This window comes from Bubalus kerabau, chromosome 6, assembly GCF_029407905.1.
Source record: "Bubalus kerabau isolate K-KA32 ecotype Philippines breed swamp buffalo chromosome 6, PCC_UOA_SB_1v2, whole genome shotgun sequence".
Taxonomy (NCBI): Eukaryota; Metazoa; Chordata; class Mammalia; order Artiodactyla; family Bovidae; genus Bubalus; species Bubalus kerabau.
Window position 1 is genome coordinate 94,007,972 of NC_073629.1, and position 24,468 is coordinate 94,032,439.

General features: G+C 40.2%; 1 protein-coding gene across 7 annotated transcripts in view; it reads right to left on the reverse strand.

The window, feature by feature from the left end:
- ZYG11A (zyg-11 family member A, cell cycle regulator) overlaps positions 1-24,468 on the reverse strand; it is a 64,594-nt gene that overhangs the window by 6,294 nt on the left and 33,832 nt on the right. For 5 of the 7 annotated variants that reach the window (XM_055585860.1, XM_055585858.1, XM_055585855.1 and 2 more), the window contains 7 exons: positions 13,855-13,995; positions 10,004-10,180; positions 7,452-7,516; positions 6,837-6,936; positions 6,689-6,742; positions 1,829-1,990; positions 1,709-1,753 (listed from right to left, as the gene is read on the reverse strand). In XM_055585860.1, the coding sequence (XP_055441835.1) occupies positions 1,709-1,753; positions 1,829-1,990; positions 6,689-6,742; positions 6,837-6,936; positions 7,452-7,516; positions 10,004-10,180; positions 13,855-13,995 (744 nt within the window). Of the gene's footprint in view, positions 1-1,708; positions 1,754-1,828; positions 1,991-2,868; positions 3,061-6,688; positions 6,743-6,836; positions 6,937-7,451; positions 7,517-10,003; positions 10,181-13,854; positions 13,996-24,468 lie in introns of those variants that run through there. The other 2 variants (XR_008716007.1, XM_055585856.1) reach the window with 2 other exon arrangements.

Genomic DNA, 24,468 nt, shown 5'->3' on the forward strand with positions numbered 1-24,468 from the left:
TATATGTTACGTCAGTTTTAATGGTAACAATGAAAGGCAGGTAGTAGTTACTTGGTGGCTTAAAACAACACACATTTTTCCTCTCACAGTTTGTATGGGCCTTGCTTAGCTGGGTTTCACGAGCCTGCAGTCAAAGTGCTGGCTGGGCTGCATGCTCACATCTGACTCCAATGGGTGAGGTGGGGGTGGGGAGACTACTTTCAAGCTCACTCAGACTGTTGGTAGGATTCATTTCCTTGTGGCTGCAGGAATAATGTTTCTTGCTGGAGACAACATACCTCTTTCATTTGACTTTTCCTGAGTTGTATCTATAATAAATTAAAAATAGCAGGGGACTTTACCTGGTAGTACAGTGGCTAGGGGGGCTTCCCAGGTGGGCACCAGTGCTAAAGAACCTGCATGCCATTGTAGAAGAGAGGTGGGTTCGGTCCCTGGGTTGGTAAGATCCCCTGGAGGAGGGCACAGCAACCCACTCCAGTATTCTTCCCTGGAGAATTCCATGGACAGGAGTCTAGCAGGCTAGTCCATAGGGTCAAAAAGAGTCAGACATGACTGAAGCGACTTAGCACGAACACAAAGTGGTTAGGACTCTACACTTTCACTGCAGAGAGCAATGATTCAATCCCTCGCTGGGAAATAAAGATTGCCCCATGCCATGTGGGACACAGACCCAAAAAAAATCTTTCCTTTCGGACTTCCCTGGTGGTCCAGTGGCTAAGACTCCACACTTGCAATGTATGGGGCCCAATTTTGATCCCGGGTCAGAGAATTAGACCCTACATGCTGCAACTAAGAGTTTGCATACTACAACTAGATTCCACAAGGCCACAACTAAAGATCTGGCATGCCACAATGAAGATCCCACATGCCATAAATAAGACCGAGCACGGTCAAATAAATATATATTTTAAAAATATCAAATAAAGTGCCTTCCCAAGTTCTGTGAGCCATTCTAGCAAATTACCAACCTGAGGAAGGGGTTGTGGAATCCCTCAACTTAAAGTCAGTCAGAAGCAGGAGTAGCTCTGGACTTAACAGCTGGCAACTAAAGTGGAGGCAGACTTGTGGAACTGAGCTTTTCAGGATCTGATGCTAATGCCTGATAGTGACAGAATTTAGCTGAATCGAACTGTAGGACATCCAGCTGGTGTCAGAGAACTGGAGAAGTGGTTGTGGGAAAACACCCCAGACTGTATAACCTGCTTTTGACCAGTGAGACATTAGAAAATCTGACATAAGCAGAAGTTGAAGAAGCATTTGTGCAGTGGACTTGCTTTCTACCACTGCCCTGAAACCGCCAAGTGAGGAAGCTCACAGAGACACAAGGCCCAGCTAACAACCTGCACCAACTACCAGAGATGAGAGTCAGATCATCCTGGAGCACCTAGGTCTAGCTCAGCCACTGATGAACGACTGCAGTGACATAAGTAACCACATAAAACCAGCAGAAGTGCACAGCTGAGCTGAGTTCAAACTGCTGACCCACAGATTCACAAGTAAATAAAATGGATGCTGTTTTAAGCTGTAGTTTGTTTACAGCAATAGCTGACTCATATATAATGGTATTTACTTTATAGAGATGGTGTGAAGATCAAACAAGTTAATGTAAACTGCTTACAAAAGTGCCTAGCACATAGTAGGTAACACATAAGTGTTAGTTTTCTTATTGTTTAATTAATTACAATTAATTCAAAACAATTCACCTTACCAAAAGACCAAGTACTTTGCTTTGTATTGCTGTCTCTGAAAAAGTCTGTGAAAAGAATATACAGGTTATTTTATCATGAAGAAAATAACTTTACAGATAAAGTCAATCCTGTCTTCCCACCTCCAAGACTTGGATGAAGATCGCCAATCCTTGATTTTCAATAAAGTGCCTACAAGCAGCTGGAGACTGTTCTGTAAGATTCCAAAGTGCTTTCAAAGTAAACAAGAGGGTGATGTCATCTAGATTCTCAGCAGTCTTCTGTTTTACTATTGCTAGAAGATCCTAAAAAAGAAAAAGAGAGTTAGATATGCTGGTGACTGACTCAAATGTTTCCAATATAAGGAAAGCAATGGTTAAGAAAAGCTTTAGAATCAAACCGAGGTTCTAAACCCAGTTTGATCATTTAATAGCTTTGGTTCCTACCGTCTCTCTGTAAAATGAGTTACTCCTATTTCCTAGGGTTTTTGTGAGGTTCAAAAGAAAAAAATATTAAATTTTAATAATCACTTAATCTAGTTTGTCATGCTTGTTAATAAACCTCATAATCAAGTACATATTAGCTATTCCATTATTCATGTATTAAGAGTATCTAGTCAACACCTTTTGGAAGGCAGGCACATATTCAGGTAAGAGAGACAGATTAAAAAAAAAAGATAATTGGTTTTTCTCAACTAAATAAAAGAATTTTAAGATTTGGTAAATGCTCTGAAGGAAACACATAAAAGCCTAAGAATTTTCTTTAGAAAAGGTGTGAGAAACCTCCAAATGTAACACCAGCCTTCCCAAAGTGTGATGGGCCCTTCCCTCCCCCATCCCTGGCACCAGCCATCTAGGCAGGGGCTGCTGCACCACACTGCACCTCTCTGCACACAGTGACAGAGACCCCACTGGTCCATGCCTGCCGCCTACCCACCGCACAGGTGGGCAGGCTAGAGCTCCACTCCAGGGACACTTGCACCTGGGTCACCTCATCAGTCACGAGCTGACCAGTGAAGTCGGTATGGGCTGAACCCACAGCGCCCCTGCCTCAGACAGCAATCCCAGGGATGGGCGTGTCAACTGCCTCCACGTAGCCACTGTGGTCTCCACTGCTTGTGCACCTTGTGCTTCGCCCCAACCAGAGTTACAACATGCTGGAGTGATCTGGCAGCTCTTCAGACCTGGCCGCTTTCTGATGTCGCACTGCTCTGCTCAGTGTGGTGGCAGCAAGGCAGGGGCAAGCTATAGCAGCCCCGCTCCGCCATCGGTTGGCACAATGTGGGCCCCTCTCCTGAAGACAGCAACTGTCAACATGCGACCATTAGTGATCCTGCTCAGCCGCTGGTCAGTGCCAAGTGAGCCCCTCTCCCCTCCTGTACATAAAAGGAGTCCAAATCGTATCTCAGTTACGATTGGGTAAAATGGGTTTGGTTCTTTTAAAAATAATTTTCTTAATACTTATTTATTGGGCAATATCAAGTCTTATTTGCTGCATGCAGGACCTTTGTTGCACCATGAGGGCTCTCTGAGGCACAAGGACCTTCTAAGTGGTGCCAGGCCTCACTGATTGCCGTATGCTGGCTTAGTTGCTCCACAGCATGTGGGATCTTAGTTCCCTGAGCAGGGATTGAACCCACTTCCTCTGCATTGCAAGGCGGATTCTTAACCACTGGACCACCAGGGGAGTCCCTGGGGCAAGACGGTTTCTGAGACACTAGTCTGCCATCTTCTTGGTCTGCTAGTTATCTGATTAAAATAATTATTTCCTGTTCCATCAACTCATCTCCTGATTGGCCTGCTGTGTGGCAAACAGAATAAACTTGTGCTTGCACTCAGTAACACATACAAAGGTACTATCTAAACTGAGACCAGAATAAAAAGAGGATAAGGCAGCTACACAAGGAATGAGGACACAGGGAATGGGGGGAGGGGAGCGGAGAGATATTCTAGAGGAAAAACCGTCTGTTCTATGCCACCGAGCAGGTTACTATGGCTAGAGGATAACACTAGTATTATAATCGTTATGTCCTAACAGCTTGAAAAAACTAACAGATTCCAACATACCATTTCATATTAGAATATTTCTAGATCAAAGTTAAGCTAGTATTCATGCTTTCTTTCAAACATGCTAGACTATCATGTAAAAGGAAAGAGAGCCATTTCCACAAGGGACCTAGTATCAGACCCTTTGTTCTTGAGGTCAGGTCATGGTGAGGTAAAGTGTTTCTGTAAATCTCCACCAACAAATATTATTCTCTGTCCTAACAAGAAAGGGCTAGGTCCCTAGGCAAAAACTTCAGCCTCTGAGGTCCAGATCCTGGCTGAAGAAGCAGATCTCAGTTGGCAGCTCCCTCAGAGCCATGTCCCCAGACCCTGTCCAGCCATCATCGCTGAGAAGCCAGGAGCTCAACTGGCCTTCAGGCTCCTCAGGCCACCTGTATGGTGGGGGCCAGGTCCCGCCAACTGCATCCTATGCTGACTGCCACCGCCATTAGGTCAAGAGGTAGAGACTGGGGAGAGGTTCACCACTACCTCAAGGCCTGGGCCAAGGCAAGTAGGTGGCCTTGGCGAGGGTTCTGGAGCCCTGCAGGACACAGCCCCCAGCCTGTTCCCTGATCCTCCCAGCTTACCCAAGCGCCCAAGGCCAGGTAAGCTGGAGGTCCCCAGGGAGAAGACCCCGATACGCCTTTTACCTCACTCTCCCCGACGACCACCACTCCACTGACTGTTTGCTGAATAGGCCCGTTAACAGTCACTCATTGACAGTTGGTTGCTTGTGGGAGTGGCCTGGTGCCAACCAATGGTTGAGCAGGACCACTAATGGTCACTCATTGACAGCTGGTTGCCTGTGGGAGGGACCTGGTGCCAACCAATGGCTGAGCAGGACCAATAACGGTCACTTATTGACAGTTAGCCGCTCGTGGGAGGGCCCACTGCAGCACCAATCAATGGCTGGTAACAGGGTGTACAGTAATAGTACGCAGTGATGGCCACGTGCTAAGATCTGTGCTTGGCAGCGCTCTGTTATAATTCCACCTCAAATATTTTATACAGTCAGAGAGAATATATCTAAAGGATTCACAAAAATAAAGCTGCAAGAATCGAAAGTGTAATACAGCATGGCTGTGCACAGCCCTCAGCATGCAGCCAGTGCTGCAGCCATTGGCCCCCACTTTCCCCCTTACCAGACTATGGTTACCAAGAGACTATTAATGGTTGCTCAGGCACGGGTTGGTGGTGAAGTGGGCCCCTCCCTAAACTCAGCAACTGTCAACGAGTGACCATTGATCAATGGTCACTAACATTGTAACACTAACACTAACACTAACAATGTAACAACGAGTGATCAATGAGTGATCCTGCTCAGTTACTGGTCGGCAGGGCAATAGGCCCCTCCTACAAGCAAGCAACTGCCAATGAGCGACCATTCAACCAATGGCAGGCAGAGTGGTGGTCGTCCTGTGCAGAGTGAGGTAAGAGGTGGATCTCTGCCTCCTCCCTGGAGCCTCCAGCTCACCCAGCCGTGCATCAGTGGGGGGCCCAGAGAACAGGCTGAGGCCTGTGTCCTACAGAGACACAGAACCCTTGCCAAGGCCACACACTGGCAGAGCCAGGCCCTGAGGTTATGGCCCTTTCCCCCATCCCTGCCTCTGTGATCTAATAGCAGTGGCAGTCTGTACAGGATGCAGTTTGTGGGACCTAGCCCCTACCACTTGGACAGCCTGAGGAGCTGAGGAACGGCTGGGTCTAGGGCACCTGGCTCCCTAAGAGATGCCAACTGGGCAGGGTCTGGAGACCTGGCCCTGAGGGAGATGCCAACTGAGATGCACCTTTTTGGCCAGGCCTGGACACTGGCAAGAGAACCCAGACTGGGTGCTGGACAATGCTTTGTGACAGGGTAACTGACCCCTGCAGGGACCCCCACCTCATAGCTAGACTTGGATCTTGGAGGGTGAAATTTCTGCCTAGGGACCTTGCCCTTTCTTATAAAACAGAGTAACATTTGTTGGTGGAGATTTACAGAAACTTCGCTACCTCACCATGACCTGACCTCAAGAACAAAGGATCTGACACCAAGAAGGTTGTAACAACTAACCATGAAGAATTGATGCTTTTGAACTGTGGTGTTGGAGAAGACTCTTGAGAGTCCCTTGGACTGCAAGGAGATCAAACCAGTCAGTCCTAAAGGAAATCAGTCCTGAATATGCATTGGAAGGACTAATGCTGAAGCTGAAACTCCAATACTTTGGCTACCTGATGCGAAGAACTAACTCATTGGAAAAGATGCTGATGCTGGGAAAGATGGAAGGCAGGAAGAGAAGGGGGTGACAGAGGATTAGATGGTTGGATGGCATCACTGACTTGATGGACATGAATCTGAGTAAGCTCCAGGTGCTGGTGATGGACAAGGAGCCTGGCGTACTGCAGTCCATGGGGTCACAGAGTTGGACACAACTGAGTGACTGAACTGAACTGAACTGACAGCAGCAGAATCAGGAGGTAACATCTACAACTGATAAATCAATAAACTGTAGTACTTCCTTGGTGGTACAGTGCTTAAGAATCCACCTTCCAATGCAGGGGACATGGATCCAATCTCTGGTGGTGGTGGAGAGGTGTGAGTACACTAAGATCTCACATGCCATGGAACAACTAAGCCTACACACTGCAACTAGAGAACCCAAGTGCTCTAGAGCCCAATGCCACAACTCCTGAGGCTGAGCTCCATAACAAGAAAAGCCCCCACAGCACATGCCGCAACTAGAGAATGCTCACAGTGCAACGAAGACAGCACAGCCAAAACAAAAAACAGCTGCAGTTATAAGCATTTCATTTAGAAATATGGAGGTAAATACCAGAAGAAACAGCTATTGAAGAGTAGAGAATAGCTTCTTCTGGGTAGCAGGTCCTACAGACTGTTCATTTTATAATACTTTTAAACTGTTCTTAATTTTTTAAACTGTTACTTTTATTGAAAAGTTCTGAAAAGTGACAACCTACCTTAACTGCCATGAAAACCTCCTCTTTGAGTTGTGCAATTTGCTCAGGTGAGAGCTAGAAACGAAAAAGCAGAAAGTAAAATGTTTCAAACTCTATCACTGCTCCACTAAGACTAGAGAAAGAGGTCTTGCATTTAGTAACCACTTACCTGCAGGGCTAGAATAGAGGTTATGCTCACTGCCATGGCTTGCATCTTGGGACTTTCATGCTTACCGAGCCATCTCATAACAAACTTGGCAGCATCGAACCTAAAAAACAGTATTTTTCTCACCATAAACTTTGTAAACTATACATGAGAAGTTAAGAAATCACTCAGCCTCCCCAGAAAATCCTGTTTAAAAATACTTGTGGACTTATACTCAGCTATGAAAACCAAGAGTGTTCGGCAAAAAGAAGAGTATGCAAAAAGGAAGAGCAAGGCTTCCCTGGTGGCTCAGTGGTAAAGAATCCACCTGTTAATGCAGAAGACACAGGTTTGATCCCGGATCCAGGAAGATGTGACATGCATATGGATAATGGAAGAGCTATAACCTGATTCGATATTTAACCCTCTAGCACCCATGTTATCACTCAGTGCCCTGAAATGGACTCACACTTTGAGAGACAACATTTATAACTACAGTACTTCTGAACAGAACATTCTCGCCAAATGCTTTATCGCAGCCTCAATCAGACCCCTGCTAGGCTAATAACCAAAAGACAACAAAGCTCAGAGTAATACTGGTCAATACCCCAAAATTAGATCATCCAATTTTATACTTGCCTGTTGAATGGAACATCCATAAGAATCCTGGAATTGGTTAAGGAGAGAAGACAATTCTTCTGTAACTTTAAGGGAATAAAGAAAAATAATTATGAGCAAATGTACACCCATTCTAAACAAAGGTTCTAAGCATTTGGAAGCTTCTAAGCTTTTCTTATTGAACACCCACTATATACCTGGTCCTTTCCAAGTTCTTCATTCAATCTTACTATTTTTTTTATAGTTTTTTAAATTTATTTTTTACTGAAGTATAGTTGGTTTACATAGTTTCTGGTATCAATCTTACTATTAAAGTCTAAACATTCACCTTTGCCCAAAGAGTAATCTTTCTCCTTTCTGGCAGAGAGGGAGTCTCCATTCCCCCTGAACCCTAGAAGGATCTATGTGGGAAGCTGCCTGCCTGTGCGTCAATCTAAACCAATTCCTGGAAGCCTGGCCCAGCTAATGAATGACTATGTCTGAACCAGATCTCATAACTAACTCTGTGACAGAGCTTCTACTTTCTACCTACGACTAGTAGGAACTGAACTAGGAGAGAGAAAAGGACTTCTAGGAAAGCTATAGGAATAAAAAATTGTAACACCTCTTTGAAAGACCATGAGTAGGCCAGTGGCATGTACTGCCGTGACAGCAGCATAGTGTATGAGGCAGGGGTAGCAAACCTGAAATGCCAACAGAAACTAGGCAGTAACATAAACAAGTGAAGATGGCAGAATGCAAAACAACAGGGCAGCGGAAGGAATTACAGCAAACTGAACAGTTCAGGCCCTTTTATGGGGGCAGTTATTAATCAGCTCCAACTAATGATGGCCATGTAGGAATTCAGACTGAATTGAGAAGGATCATCCAATTTTTCAAGAAAAAGTGGAAATACAGATTTAAGTGAGGAAAGATCATGTTACTGTAATTTTAATAGATTGATTTCCATTTTAACTTTAAGTATACATTTCAATCAGATCTGACACATTTATAAATATTATGTATAACTTTACCCACCACCACAATCAACATAAAAAATACTTCCATTACCCTGAAAAGTTCCACTGTGACACTTTCCACTCCATTCCCAACTTGCAAATTTCAACCCCAGAAAATCATACTGTCATTAATTAGTCTTTTCTAAGATTTCACATAAAGTCATATGGTATCTATTTTATCATGTCTAGCTTATTTTGCTCAGCATAAAATGTTTTCTGAGATTCATCCATGTGGCATGTATCAGTACTTCACTTCTTTTTATCACCAAGCAGTATTTCCTTATATGAATATACCATTATTGGTTTATCTATTCACCTGTTGCTGGACATTAAGTTTTCAGTTTGGGAGGATAATGAATAAAGACATTACGGGCATTTGTGTATGCCATCATATGGCTACATAATTTCATTTCTCCGAGTGAAATAACTGTGTAGTATGAAAGGTATATCTCTAACTTTCAAAGAAATTACCAGACTGTTGGATTGGTTTTATCATTTTTCATTCTTAACATCAGCATATGAGAATTTCAGTTTCTGTACAATTTTGTCAACACCTGATACTGTCACTTTTTAAATTTCAACCAATCTAGGGGGTGTGCAGTGTTATCTATGAGGCTATCTACGCTGTGAGGCTGTGGTGTGTACTCAGTCATGTCCGACTCTTTGCAGCCCCATGGATTGTAGCCTGCCAGGCTCCTCTGTCCATGGGATTTTCCAGGCAGGAATACTGGAGTGGGTTGCCATTTTCTACTCCAGAGGATCTTCTGGACCCAGGGATTAAACCCGTGTCTCTTGCATCCCCTGCACTGGTAGGCAGATTCCTTACCACTAGTACCACCCAGGAAGCCCATCTAAGTGTGCAGTGGTATCTAAATGTGCTTTTAATTTGCATTTCCCTGATAGATAAAGATACTGAGCATCTTTTCAAGTGCTCATTTGTCACCCGCGCTATCTTCTTTCATGGAGTGTCTGTTCAAACCTTCTGCCTTGTTAAAAAATTGGTTTGTTTATCTTGTGTTACCTATTTAATAGTTCTTTACATTCTGGATAAAAGTCCTCTGTCATATATATATAATGGACATTTTTCTCAGTCCTGGATTATCTTTTCATTTTTTAATGTCTCTGTGTGTATTTGAGCAGAAGCTTCTAATTTGATGAATTCTAATTTATTATTTTTCTTTTATGAAGTGTGCTTTTTGTATCCTAAGAAAATGTTGCCTACTCTGATGTTTTCTTCTAGTTTTATGACTTTTATATAGACCTATGACTTAGCTTTTGTATTTAGATCTATGACTCAATTCAATTTAATTTGCACACATGTTGCTAAGCCTATAGGATGTACCAAAGTGTTAACAGTGGATGTTTCTGGGTAGCTGTTTTCTGATAAATGCAAAATTTTTAAACCATATTACTTATCTATATTTCTTACTTTTCCTACAGTAATCATGCATTTATTTTTCCCCCTCCCTCCCCTCCCTCCTTCTCTCTCTCAGGATGAAAAATCAGAACTAAATAAAACATATTTTTCATGTATTTGTCCTCAAGAAGCACAGTCAAATATTAAAATCAAATTACCTGCTGGTAATGGGGGAAAGTTTTCAAAGCCTTGAAAAGTAGACAGGTAACCTCTGACAACAGACGAACAGGCATCCCGCTGGCCAGGCCCTGGCGTGTTAAGTTGAGGGCACAAGCACTGGCTGTGAACTGCACTGGCAAATCCAATGGGTGATTCCTCATTCCTGCAGCCACAAGCTGAAGATGAATTTATTTTAAGTGGTATATGACAACATTAGCATTCTTTACACAGTCTTATTTCTGTGTTATCAAAAATACTTGCTTATCAGGACAAAAAGTAATAGATTTTTTTCCCATCCTCAACATTTATTTTTTAGGACACCAGCAATACCTTCTAACCCAAACGTAGTCATTAATTTGCTGTGTGACTTTAGGTAACTCACTTCCTTCCTCTGGACCTGTTTCCTCATCTGTGATTTCACAGTGATTTATAGAGCCTCAGTCCCTCCAAGGCATTATGATAAGCACTATAGGGGAAATAAACAGGAATCACTTATATCCTCCTCCTTAGCATAAAGCCTTATGAAAGAAATAGGGTATATAAACAAATAACATTGTAAGAGATGTCAAAAGATGAAACTGGAAAAAAAGCACCACAAAAGAGGTATAAATAAAGTGCTGCCTAAGGTGGTCATACAGCAAGCAATCATCTCTGGTATGGAAGTCAAAAGTTTCATTCAGAGAACACATTTAGGCAGGGTCTCAGATAAGATCTGGATAGGAAATGGGGGTGGGAGTGGAATGGAAAGGGAATTACGAGGGAAGGGAAACGTGATAAAGAAAAACACAAAGTGGACAAAAAGATGGGATGAATCCACCAAAAGAGGAGGAAGAAATTTGAATTTGAAAAGTGATAAAACCTAACGTTAGGGAGTTGCCTGGTGGACTAGTGGTTAGGATTCTGTGTTTTCACTGCCATGGCCCAGGTTCAATTCCTGCTTAGAGAACTGAGATCCCACAAGCCATGAGGCATGGCCACAAAACAAACAAAAAACCTAACATTAGAAAGGTAACTATTAATAGAAGACATATAGTGTAGACCTAGAAATAAATTTAAAATGAAGGTGTTATACCAAGTGTATACCATACCTGCTCCAACATTCAGGGACAACATGATCTGTTTTGTCTATCAAATAGGGATAATGATCCCTCCCCTCCTCAGAGACCAGTCGGCTGATATACAAATGAGCCCTGAGATTATGAACCACTGAAAGACCAGAACCCCTTACTTTGACACCTATATGAACTCAGAGCCAGTATACACTGCTTCTAAGGAAACTGTTTTTTCCTATATTATAAACTGCTCTTAGGATTTCATGTAATTGCTATCATCTGCAATATAAATACATAGAAAGTAAAACAAACATGATTTTCAATAAAAAAAAAATCACAAAATCTCACATAGATATGAAAAGGACTTTTAGAATATCTAATTCAATTTTCTCCTTACAGATGGGAAACAAAGATCCAGAGTTTTTCCCTTTATACGGTATTGTTTTTAAGTTATGAGTAAATCTAATTCTCCATGGTACACAAATAGCCTAAAAAAAGCCATAAAAATAGCCTATTTTTATGGAACTGCAGAAATTACAAATAATAAAAACAATAATTTTAAGACTTCGATTTACACTTAATTTTAAATAATAGCAGTTTTCTTTCTCAAACCACGTAATTCTTCCAATTACATTTAAAACAAATTCATCCTTCTGTAAAGGAAAGCAAAGTCTGACCCTATCAATACTGGTAACTTTACTTTATTCACAATAGTTTAAATGCTAGAATTAATTACCTTCAATTACTGCTATTTTGTTCTATTCTTATAGGGATATTGTGGTTGCTATTTTTGGGAAAAAAAAACTATTATCTTAGATTTTAAAGAGTAAAGGAATAAATAAAAATGTTTATACAAAGTGAATTCATGTTTTCAGATTAAGTCCTGTTTTAGGCAATGGTTCTATCATCCCATGCTCAGATCAAATTCAAAAATCTGAACAATTGAGATTGATTAAAATGCTCAAAACATGAGATGATCTGGCAGTTTAAGCCTAATACTGCTTTTTTTTTTCACTGTGTGGGCACTGTGACTCACAATAGAATAAGGCATATTAAGTAACTGTATTCAATGTGTTTAATCTGTTCAGTTAGTTCAGTTCAGTCGCTCAGTCATGTCCAACTCTTTGTGACCCCATGGACTGCAGCATGCAAGGCCTCCCTGTCCATCACCAACTCCCAGAGTTTAGTCAAACTAATGTCCATTGAGTCAGTGATGCCATCCAACCATCTCATCCTTTGTCGTTCTCTTCCTGCCCTCAATCTTTCCCAGCATTAGCGTCTTTTCAAATGAGTCAGCTCTTCATATCAGGTGGTCAAAGTTTTGGAGTTTCAGCTTCAACATCAGTCCTTCCAATGAACACTCAGGACTGATCTCTAGGATGGACTGGTTGGATCTCCTTGCAGTCCAAGGGACTCTCAAGAGTCTTCTCCAACACCACAGTTCAAAAGCATCAATTCTTTGGTGCTCAGCTTTCTTTATAGTCCAACTCTCACATCCATACATGACTACTGGAAAAACCATAGCCTTGACTAGACAGACCTTTGTTGGAAAACTAATGTCTCTGCTTTTTAATATGCTGTCTAGGTTGGTCATAGCTTTCCTTCCAAGGAGTAAGCGTCTTTTAATTTCATGGCTACAGTCACCATCTGCACTGATTTTGGAGCCCAAAAAAAGAAAGTCTTTCACTGTTTCCCCATCTATTTGCTATGAAGTGATGGGACCGGATGCCATGATCTTAGTTTTCTGAATGTTGAGCTTTAAGCCAACTTTTTCACTCTCCTCTTTCACTTACATCAAGGGGTTCTTTAGTTCTTCTTCACTTTCTGCCACAAGGGTGGTGTCATCTGCATATCTGAGGTTATTGATATTTCTCCCAGCAATCTTGATTCCAGCTTGTGCTTCTTTCAGCCCAGCGTTTCTCATGATGTACTCTGCATAGAAGTTAAATAAGCAGGGTGACAATACACAACCTTGACGTACTCCTTTTCCTATTTGGAACCAGTCTGTTGTTCCATGTCCAGTTCTAACTGTTGCTTCTTGACCTGCATACAGATTTCTCAAGAGGCAGGTCAGGTGGTCTGGTATTCCCATCTCTTTCAGAACTTTCCACAGTTTATTGTGATCCACACAGTCAAAGGCTTTGGCATAATCAATAAAGCAGAAATAGATGTTTTTCTGGAACTCTCTTGCTTTTTTGATGATCTAGAGGATGTTGGAGAAGGCAATGGCACCCCACTCCAGTACTCTTGCCTGGAAAATCCCATGGACGGAGGAGCCTGGTAGGCTGCAGACCATGGGGTCGCAAAGAGTCGGACACGACTGAGCGACTTCACTTTCACTTTTCCCTTTCATGCACTGGAGAAGGAAATGGCAACCCACTCCAGTGTTCTTGCCTGGAGAATCCCAGGGATGGGGGAGCCTGGTGGGCCACCGTCTATGGGGTCGCACAGAGTTGGACACAACTGAAGCGACTTAGCAGCAGCAGCAGCGGATGTTGGCAATTGGATCTCTGGTTCCTCTGCCTTTTCTAAAACCAGATTGAACATCTGGAAGTTCACGGTTCATGTACTGCTGAAGCCTGGCTTGGAGAATTTTCAGTGTTACTTTACTAGCGTGTGAGATGAGTGCAATTGTGCAGTAGTTTGAGCATTCTTTGGCATTGCCTTTCTTTGGGATTGGAATGAAAACTGACATTTTCCAGTCCTGTGGCCACTGCTGAGTTTTCCAAATTTTAAACAACTTTAATTGAATCAAGTAATAAGTAGTTATAAAAATTACATTTCTGAGTTGTAGTTACCTTTAAAATAGCAGGCATGGTTATTTGCGTTGAAAACGTCTCTGTGAAGAGCCTGTAGAGGGCTTCCTTCATAAAACATGATCTATTCCTGTAGCAGCTCAGTGCTTCTGAAATCTGACTTATATTTGCTCCTCCAGCAACCTAGAAAACAAGGATGTTACCAACAGGTTTCACCTTTCACCTACAAGGAAGGCTTTTTTTAGTGTGTCAAGTGTTTGAAACAATAAATATTCACTTAAACGTTTCAAGAGCTTTACAATGTTGATCTCATTCAGTAATTCTAGTAGGTAAATGTTCTCAACCTCATTTTTATACTGTGGCTCCAGAAAGGTGATGTACATTGCTAAATATAACAAACCAATTAAGCAGTGGAGACAGACTCAAATACTATCTCCCTATAGCTGTGTTACAGTTGAGACCTCGACTGAATAATGCATAGCATGTAAATTCTTAAACAACCAATAACCATGAATGCGTGTTCTCTAAGTACTCATATAAAACAGACAAAAAAAGATAGGGGAAGAAAAAAAAGATAAAATAACTAAGATGAAAAAGGAGTTGAACTTTTATAGAACTAGTTAGTTCATTAATATTAAGATAACTCGTCCTTGCTACCACTCAAGTACAACCCTGAATACAAGCTGGAAGGACTGATGCTGAAGCTGAAGCTCCAGTATTTTGGTCATCTGATGAAAACAGCCAACTTACTGAAAAAGTTCCTGATGCTGGGCAAGATTGAGGGCAGAAGGAGAAGAGGGTGTCAGAAGATAAGACGGCTGGATGACATCACTGATGCAATGAACATGAACTTGGGCCAACTTCAGGAGATGGAATGGTGAGGGACGGGAAGACCTAGTGTGCCACAGTTGATAGGGCTGCAAAGAATCGGACACAACTAGGCGACTGAACCACCACCACCACTAAAGTAATAACTTCCACAAGTCTATATATAGACTTTGGGTCTGGAGAATAATGGTAACCTTACCCAAACTATAAATGAAAAATAAATGTTTATTTATTTAAACATTTATTTAAAAATATAAAACTAGATTTTATCCAGTTTTCAGCATTCCTGGGAAGTGAAGAAAAATTAAAAAAAGGGGGTAAAATTCAGGATTTCACAAAAATGAAAAGAAAAACAACCCCTTTGCCACTCCACCATGATCAGCAGTAACAACATTCATTGAAGAAACATCACATCACTAAAGTGACAGAAGAATGCTTTTGAATTAGGACACCAGTCAATTAAATGCAAAGAAATAAAAAGATTAAAACCAATTCCATATAAAGCTACTGTAAGATTTTTTTTAAAAAGCAAATCTAGGGACTTCCTTGGTGGTCCAATGGCTAAGACTCCACACTCCCAGTGAAGGGGGCTGGGGATCAATCCCTGGTCAGGGAATTAGAGCCACAACTAAAGATCCCACATGCCTCAGAGACTGCATGTGCCACAACTAAGACCTGTAACAGCTTTATACACTGAAGCAAAACTACACATTTCAGCTAAGAAAAATTCTTCTCATAAATCAAAAACAAATCTGTAACATACCACTTTAAACTGAATTAAATGTTCTTAATAAGGATTATTGGATGCGAAAAAAATACATTCAACAAAAAGATGAAACAGGGATGATTAAACTCAGGAAAAAAAAAGATCAAGTTATATCAAAGATAAAAACTAAGTACAAAGTATCCAAGGAATAACAGAATTGATTAAAATTTAGTAAGGAGAAGAAATGCAAGAAACAAACAAGATAAAGAAATTTTAAAAGAAAAAAGTTAAAAGGATCTAAGATTGAGTGCTGATATAGAAAAGAAGATACAACACACATATACTTGAAGTTCCTGGGGAAGAAATGAACTAATTTTTAAAATTACTACCAAAAAAACTTTCCGGAAATAAAAAAAGACCTAAATCAACACACTGAAAGAACTCCCACCAACCACCTGGGAAAACTGACCCAAATCAAGTCCAAGACATATCACAGTATAAAGATTAAATTTAATGGTAAAGAAAAACAACCTTCAGGGCCTTCTTATAAAAAGATCAAACAAATTATTAATATGAATAGAAATCTACTATAATTTTTAATGACATTACTCAAGATGTTCCTATTCTTTTTTTTGCACTTGATAAAATACTCAGAGAAATGTTAATATGAGTCACTATGATTGTATTTTTCTTTTCCCTTAGATCTGTTCTGATTTTTGCTTTATGTATCTTTGTTTCTTTGTTGTTAGGTGTCTAATGGCTTATGATGTCTATCTTTGTGAATTGTACCTTTTATCATTAAAAATATTCATCTCTTTCATTTAAAAATAATTAAAATATCAAAACAAATCAGAGAATTAGATTGTCATCAGACTTACCAAGCAACACACAACGTAATGTAACAGTGGACAAGCATTTTCAAGAAATACGGAAAGAAAAGGGAGCTCCCCTGGTAGCCCAGTGGTCAAGAATCTGCCTAGCAATGCAGGGGACATCAGTTCAATCCCTGGTCCAGGAAGATCCCATATACCACAGGGCAATTAAGCCCATGTGTCACAACTACTGACCCCACACACCCAGAGCCCGTGCTCCACAACAAGAGAAGCCACCACAACGAGAAGCCCACAAACCACAACTAGAGAGTAGTCCCTGCTCACCAGAGCTAGAGAAAGCCTGTGAGTAGCAACAAAGACCCAGCACAACAAAAATTTAATAAATAAAAAAGTTTTTGAAAGGGTGAAAAAAGGAGTTTATATCCATGCTAGCAACTTCTACAGGATGTTTCAACAATAAACTGTGGCTCATTTCCATCAATTTCAGCTCTTTCCACAATAGCTGTCCATGTCCCATCCCACTCCCCAGCCACCAGCATATGCTCCTAGAGCTGCCTGCACTTAGCCTGTGAGAGTCCAGGTGGGGAAAAGGACCCTCCAAATATCAGGAATCTGTGCTCTGACTGCTTCTGATAACAGGCACAAAAAGGTGGGTAGCCAATGCCATTGCACCCTCACCAGCCAACTGTTCAAAGCCCCTCTCCCACCAGTTAAAATGACTTCCAGGAAATTTCAAGGGCTGCCCCTTCATTGTTTCCTTTTCCCCTTTTAGAAGATAGACTTTAATGACTATGACATTCAAAACAACTACATATACAGAGAAAATCCCAAAGTTACTGCACATATCCAGGGAAAGGCTCATAAAAGACCTAGAGATATTAAAATTTATACTTCAGGCTGATCCTCAACACAGACCCCAAACACAAAAACAGTAACATAGACATCAAACCCTGGGAAGGGAAAAGAATCTGATTTCCAGAATTGCCATATTATTAGTTTCAAATGCCCAGTTTTCAACAACAAAAACCGCAAAGTGTATAAAGAAATAGGAAAGCATGGCCCATTCAAAGGGAAAAAATTAAAATCAAAAGACACTGTCCCTGTAACAGAACTGATATAGCAGGTCAACTCAAACAAGACTTCAAAACATCCACCTTAAAGACATTCAAAGAACAAAAGGAAAATTAGATAAAGTCAAGAAAAAGAACAAAAGAGAAAACTCAAGTGAGATTTAAATTAAAAAAAAAAAAAAAAAAAACCTTAAAAAGAATCCAAAAATATTCTGGAGTTGAAAGGTATAATAACTGAAATAAAAATTCACTTGAGTTTTTCAAGGCAGATTTGAGCAGCAAGATGAAAAAAATCAACAAACTTGAAGATAGGACAAAGGAAATTGTGTCAGAGGAACAGAAAGCAAAAAGATTGAAAACAAAGGAGCAGAGTCTAAGGACCCTGTGGAATACCATTACACAGGCCAACATACACACTGTAGGAATCTTAGAAGAGACTTACAGTAGCAAAGAATACTGGGGGGGAAATGGCTGCAAATGTCCCAAATTTGATGAAAGACATGAATATAAACATCCAAGAAATTCACGAACTCCATGCAAGATGAACTCAAGAAGACTCACAATGAGACATGTTATAATCAAAATTTCAATGCCAAAGATTCTAAGCAGCAGCAAGAGAGAAGCAAATCATCACATACAAAGGATCCTCAGTAAGACCTGCAGCCTTCTCATCAAAAACTTAGAAGCCAGAAGACAATGGGTTGATATATTCAAAGTGTTAAAAGAAAAAAACTGTCAACCAAGAATCTTATGCCCTGCAAAACTGTCCTTCAAAAGTGAGGGTGAAAGCCTGAATGACTATCATCAAAAATTCCACAAACAACAAATGCTGGAGAGGGTGTGGAGAGAAGGAAACCCTCCTACACTGTTGGTGGGAATGCAAATTGGTACAGTCACTGTGGAGAACAGGAGGGGAGTTCCTTAAAAAACTAAAGAGCTACCATATCACCTTGAAATCCCACTCTTGGGCATATATCCACAGAAAAACAAGATCCAAAAGAATACATGTAACCCAATGCTCACTGCAGCACTGTTTGCAATAGCCCAAACCTGGAAGCAACCTAAATGTCTATTGACAGAGGAACAGATAAACATGTGGTGCATAAGTACAATGCAATATTATTCTGCGGTTAAAAAAGAATGAAATAATGCCATTTGCAGCAACACAGACTTAGTGTCATACTGAGTGAAGTAAGTCAGACAGAGAAGGAGAAATATCAAATGACATCCCTTAAATGCAGAATCTAAAAAGAAATGATACAAGTGAACTTACTTACAAAATAAAAAGAGACTCATAGACTTAAAGAATGAAATTATAGTTGCTAGGGGGAAAGGATAGGCAGATGGGATAGCTAAGGGGTTTGGGATGGGCATGTACACACTGCAATATTTAAAATGGATAAACAACAAGGACTTAACTATACAGCACATGAAACTCTGCTCAATGTTATGTGGCAGCCTGAATGGGAAGGGAGTTTGGGGTAGAATGGATATATGTGTATTTATGGCTAAGTCCCTTTGCTATTCACCTGAAACTATCAAAACACTGTTTATTAATCAGCTATATCCCAATAAAAAACTGTAAGTTTTTTAAATAGTGAGGATGAAGCCAAGACATTTCCATGTAAAGAAAAGCCAAGGAAGTTCATTACCACTAAACTTGTCCCATGAAAAACGCTAAAGGAAGTCCTGCAAGGTGAAAATGAAAGAACACCACACAGTAACAAGAAGCTATATGAAGAAATAAAGATCTCAACAAAGGTAAATACATGAGCAATTACAAAAGCTAGTGGTATTTTTTAAATGGTCAGTAACACTTTTTTTCAACATGATTTAATAAACAAATAGTTCCTTCAAAAGATCATTATTCATCTAAAAACTAGTGTTATTATAAATCTGGTTTATAATTCCAAATTTTGTTTTCTACAAAACTTGTGATGAACACACTAAAAAGGATTATTCTGTGCTTTGGGGCAAACAATGTATAATTTGGGAACATCAATTAAAAGGGGTGCAGACAGAGAGCTAAAGGAACAGCTTTTGTTTGTTATTGAAATTAAGCTAGTATAAATTCACATTAGAGTGAAATAACGTTAGGATGGTAAATGTAACTAACATCCATGATAACCACAAAGAAAACAGCTACAGAATACACAAGAATAATACCAACCAAAAAAAAAAAAAAAAATCCAAAAAGTCAGTTGAACAAAGAAAACAGTAATGAGGGAAATGAGGGATTAAAAAAAAAGTTGTAAAACATATGGAAACTAATGAGCAAAGTGACAGAAGTCCTTCCTAATCAGTAACTATTTTTAAAATGTAAAAAGATCAAACAAACTAAACCCAAAGCTGGCAGAAGGATGGAAATAATCATTATTAAAGCAAAAAGCAAAAAAATAGAGAATATAAAAATAGCAAGAAAATCAATGAAACAAAAAATTGGTTCTTTGAACACATCACCAAAACTGACAGATGGATGGACTAAGGGTAAAAAAAAGAAACTAAAAAAAAGGAAAGGACTCAAAATACTAAAATCTGAAATGAAACAGAAGACATTACCACCAATTCAACAGGAAAAAAAAAGAATTATAAGAGTATTATGAAAAATTACATTCTAATAAACCTAATAACCTAGATGAAATGAGCAAATTTCTAGACATATAAGACCTAACAAGACTAAATCATGAAGACACTGAAGAAAACTGAAATAGGAAACTGGATTAATAATCAAAAACTTCCCCAAAAATAAAAGCCCTAGATCTAATGGGTTCACTAGTAAATTTTACCAAACACTTAAGGAAGAATTAATGTTAAAACTTTTCAGTTTAACAACTGGAGATGGAACATTTCCTAACTCATTCTATGAAGCCAGCATTACCTTGATACCAAAGCCAAAGATGCTACAAGAAAAGGAAACTAGAATTTAACAGTCCTTACAGAAATGGAAAAATCCTCAACAAAATACAGGCAAACCAAACTCAGCCAAATAAAAGAATTATATACCATGACCAGGGCTTCCTTGGTAGCTCAGTTGCTAAAGAATCCGCCTGCAATGCAGAAGACCCCGCTTCAATTCCTGGGTCAGGAAGATTCCCTGGAGAAGGGATAGGCTACCCACTCCAGTATTCTTGGGCTTCCCTGGTGGCTCAGGTGATAAAGAATCTGCCTGCAAGATGGAAGATGAGGGTTTGATCCCTGGGTTGGGGAAGATCCCATGGAGGAGAGCATGGTAACCCACTCCAGTATTCTTGCCTGGATAATCCCCAGGGACAGAGGTGGGCTTGTGTGGGCTACAGTCCATGGGATCGCAGAGTCAGACATGACTAAGCAAATATGCACAACACCATGACCAAGTAGGATTTATTCCCAGAATGCAATGTTCAACATACCATGGTATACTAAAAAATCAATGTAATATACAACAGTATTAGAATGAAGGAGGAAAACTACATGATCACCTCATCTAATGCAGATAAAGCATTTGACAAAACTCAACACCCTTTCTGGCAAAGTGTCCAATTCTGTGATCCCATGGACTGTAGTGGGCCAGGCTCCTCTGTCCATGGAATTCTCCAGGCAAGAATACTGGAGTGGGTGGCCATTCCCTTCTCCAAGGGTCTTCCCGACCCAAGGATTGAACCTGGGTCTCCTGCATTGCAGGCAGATTCTTTACTGTCTATGGCACCAGGGAAGCCCCCAAACACTCGCAAAAAGCCCAGAAGGAAGCTACCTCAGCTTAATAAAAGCCATACATGAAAAATCTACAATGAACATGATACTCAATAGTGAGAGACTGAAAGCTTTTAAAATCAGGAAAAAGACAAAAGCCCCTTTCACAGCATCTACTGAACACAGCACTGGAAGCTCTAGACAGAGCAATTAGGTAAGAAAAAGAAATAAAAGGCATCCAAGATGGGTGGGGAGTTTAGGGGAGAATGGATACATGTATATGTATGGCTGAGTCCCTTTGCTGTTTACCTGAAATGATCACAACATTGTTAATCAGCTCTACTCCAATATAAAATAAAAAGTTAAATTAAAAAAATAAAAGGCATCCAAACTGAAAAGGCAGAAGTAAAATGATCTACTTACAAACTATATGATCTTATATACCACAAAAAAAAACCAAAAAACTGTTATCTATTAGAGCTAATAAATGAATCCAGAAAGTTGCAGGATACACACAAAGATCAGTTCAATTTTTATACAATAATGAACAATCTGAAGAGGAAATCATGAAAATAATTCTGTTTACAATAATACAATAAAGTACTTGCTGCTGCTGCTAAGTCACTTCAGTTGTGTCTGACTCTGTGTGACCCCACAGATGGCAGCCCACCAGGCTCCCCCGTCCCTGGGATTCTCCAGGCAATAACACTGGAGTGGGCTGCCATTTCCTTCTCCAATGCATGAATGTGAAAAGTGAAAGTGAAGTCGCTCAGTCGTGTCTGACCCTCACCGACCCCACGGACTGCAGCCTACCAGGCTCCTCCGTCCATGGGATTTTCCAGGCAGGAGTACTGGAGTGGGGTGCCATTGCCTTCTCCAATAAAGTACTTAGGAATTAACAAAGGAGATGAAAGGCTTATATGATGAAAACTACAACACACTAATGAAAGAAATTAAAGATGACATAAATTATGGAAACACACCCCATGTTCATGGATTAGAAGACTTAAGATGTCAATACAAAAATTATCTACATATTTATATAATCCTTACCAAAATCCCAATGACCTTTTTAGCAGAAATACAAACACACACCCTGAATTTATACAGAATTCCAAGGGAGTCACACATCCTGATTTCAAAACTAACTATCAATACAAAGCTAAAATAATCAGAACAGTGTGGCACTGCCATAAATACTGGCATACAGACCAGTGGGATGGACTACAGGCTGCCCAGCTCTTCTGTCCATAGGATTCTCCAGGCAAGAATACTGGAGTGGGTTGCCATCTCCTTCTCCAGGGGATCTTCCCAACCCAGGCATCAAACCCGGGACTCCTGCACTGCAGGAAGATTCTTTATCATCTAAGCCACAGGGGAGCCCATGGAATAGACTAAAAAGCCCTAAAACAATGCCTTGCATTTATGATCAGATGATTTTTAACAAGGGTGCTAAGACAATTTGGTATTTTCAAGAAATTGCCCTAAGAAAACTAGATATCCACATGTAAAAGAATGAAGCTGTAAAATCTAACATAACACCACATGAAAGAAATTACCTCAAAACAGATCAAAGACTTAAATTTATGAACTAAAACTATAAGACTCCTATAAGGAACATGAGGAAGAAGCTTCACAATACTGGATTTGGCAGTGATTTCTTGGATATGACACCAAAGGTATAAGCAACAAAAGAAATACAAACTGAACTTCATGAAGACAAACCAGAGAAGGGGAGAAAATATTTGAAAATCTTGTATCATAAGGCATTAATATCCAGACTACACATAGAACTCCTATATCTCAACAACAATAACAAAAATAAAACCTAAGCAACCTAATTTAAAATCTGGCAAACAACTTCACTAGACATTTCTTCAAAGACATACCAAAAGTCAATAAGCTTCTGAAAAGATGCCCAATATAGCTGATAAGTATGGAAATGCAAATCAAAACTGCAACGAGGTACCACTTTACACCCATTAGAATGGTTACTATTAAAAAATTTAAAAACAGAAAAAAATATGTGTTGGCCAGTGTGTGAAGAAATTCAAACACATGTGCACTGTTAGTGAGAATGTAAAAACTGTGTAACTGCTGCAGAAGACATTATGGTAGTTCCCCCCAAAATTAACAGAATTATCATATGATCCACCTGCAATGAGGGAGACCTGGGTTTGATCCCTGGGTTGGGAAGATCCCCTAGAGAAGGGAAAGGCTACCCACTCCAGTAGTCTGGCCTGGAGAATTCCAAAGGGGTTGCAAAGAGTCAGACACGACTGAGCGACTTTCACACCATATGATCCAGCAATTCCACTTCTGGATTGCTCATTGCTCAGTCGCTAAGTCATGTCCAACTCTTTGTGACACCATGCACTGCAGTACACCAGGCTTCCCTGTCCTTCACTATCTCCCAGAGTTTGCTCAAACTCATGTCCATTCTAGTATATACTTCTGGGTATATACCAAAAGAACCAAAAGCAGAGTCTTGGGAGTTTCCCAGTGGACTAGTGATCAGAATTCCGGGCTTTCACTGCAGAGGCCTGGATTCAATCCCTGGTCAAAGAACTGAGGCTTTACAGAGTGATCAAAAAAAAAGCCAAGTCTCAAAGAGATATTTGTGTACTCCTACTTGCAGCAACATTACTCACAATAATCAACACAAAAGCCAAAACATGGAAGCAACCCAAGTACATATCAACGACAACTGGATAAGCACAATGTGGTATACACATAATGGTTATTATTCAACCTGAAAAAGACAGTATGCCACATGGACAAACCCTTAGGACACTACGTAAAGTAAAATGAGCCAGTCACAAAAGGACAAGTACTGTGCGACTCCACTTACATGAGAGAGTTGGTCAAAATCGTCGAGACACAAAGTAGAAGCTTGTATTGCCAGGGTCTGGAGAGAAGGGGTAATGGGAGGCAGGGTTTCATGCCTACAGAATCTCAGCTTTACAAGGTGAAAAGAGCTACGGAGATGAATGATGGTGATGGCTGAACAAAATTATTAATGTATTTAAAACCACTGAACTATACACTTAACAAGATTAAAATGATAAATTTTATGTGTATTTTACCATCCCCTCCCAAAAAATGGGAACATGAACTGACATGGGGTGATTTCCAAGACATACCACTAAGTTAGAAAAGCAAAGTCCAGAGTACATGTACTATGCTACCTACTGTGTAAGAAGTGGAAATTTAAAAACCTAAATACATATGGCTTAATACTTTGACTATACTCTCAGTCAAGAGTGAAAAGAAAGAATTGCAAATATATCTTCAACTCTTTTTCAGTAGGTTTGTGTTTCAAAGTAGTAGAAGTGAAGCAACTCTGAAACTGTTTTATACGTGTTATAGGATTAAGGAAAATGTGCTGAGGCTGTTGGAAGCCGAGGTTCTCCATGTGGAAAAGAGAGATACAAACACAGAATGTGGAAAGGCAAAGAACAATATAAAGATGGACATTTGTAAGTATCACTTTTAAACTTACTTCATCTGTTTCTTAGCTCTGCTTGATGAAACGGTTTAAAAACACATC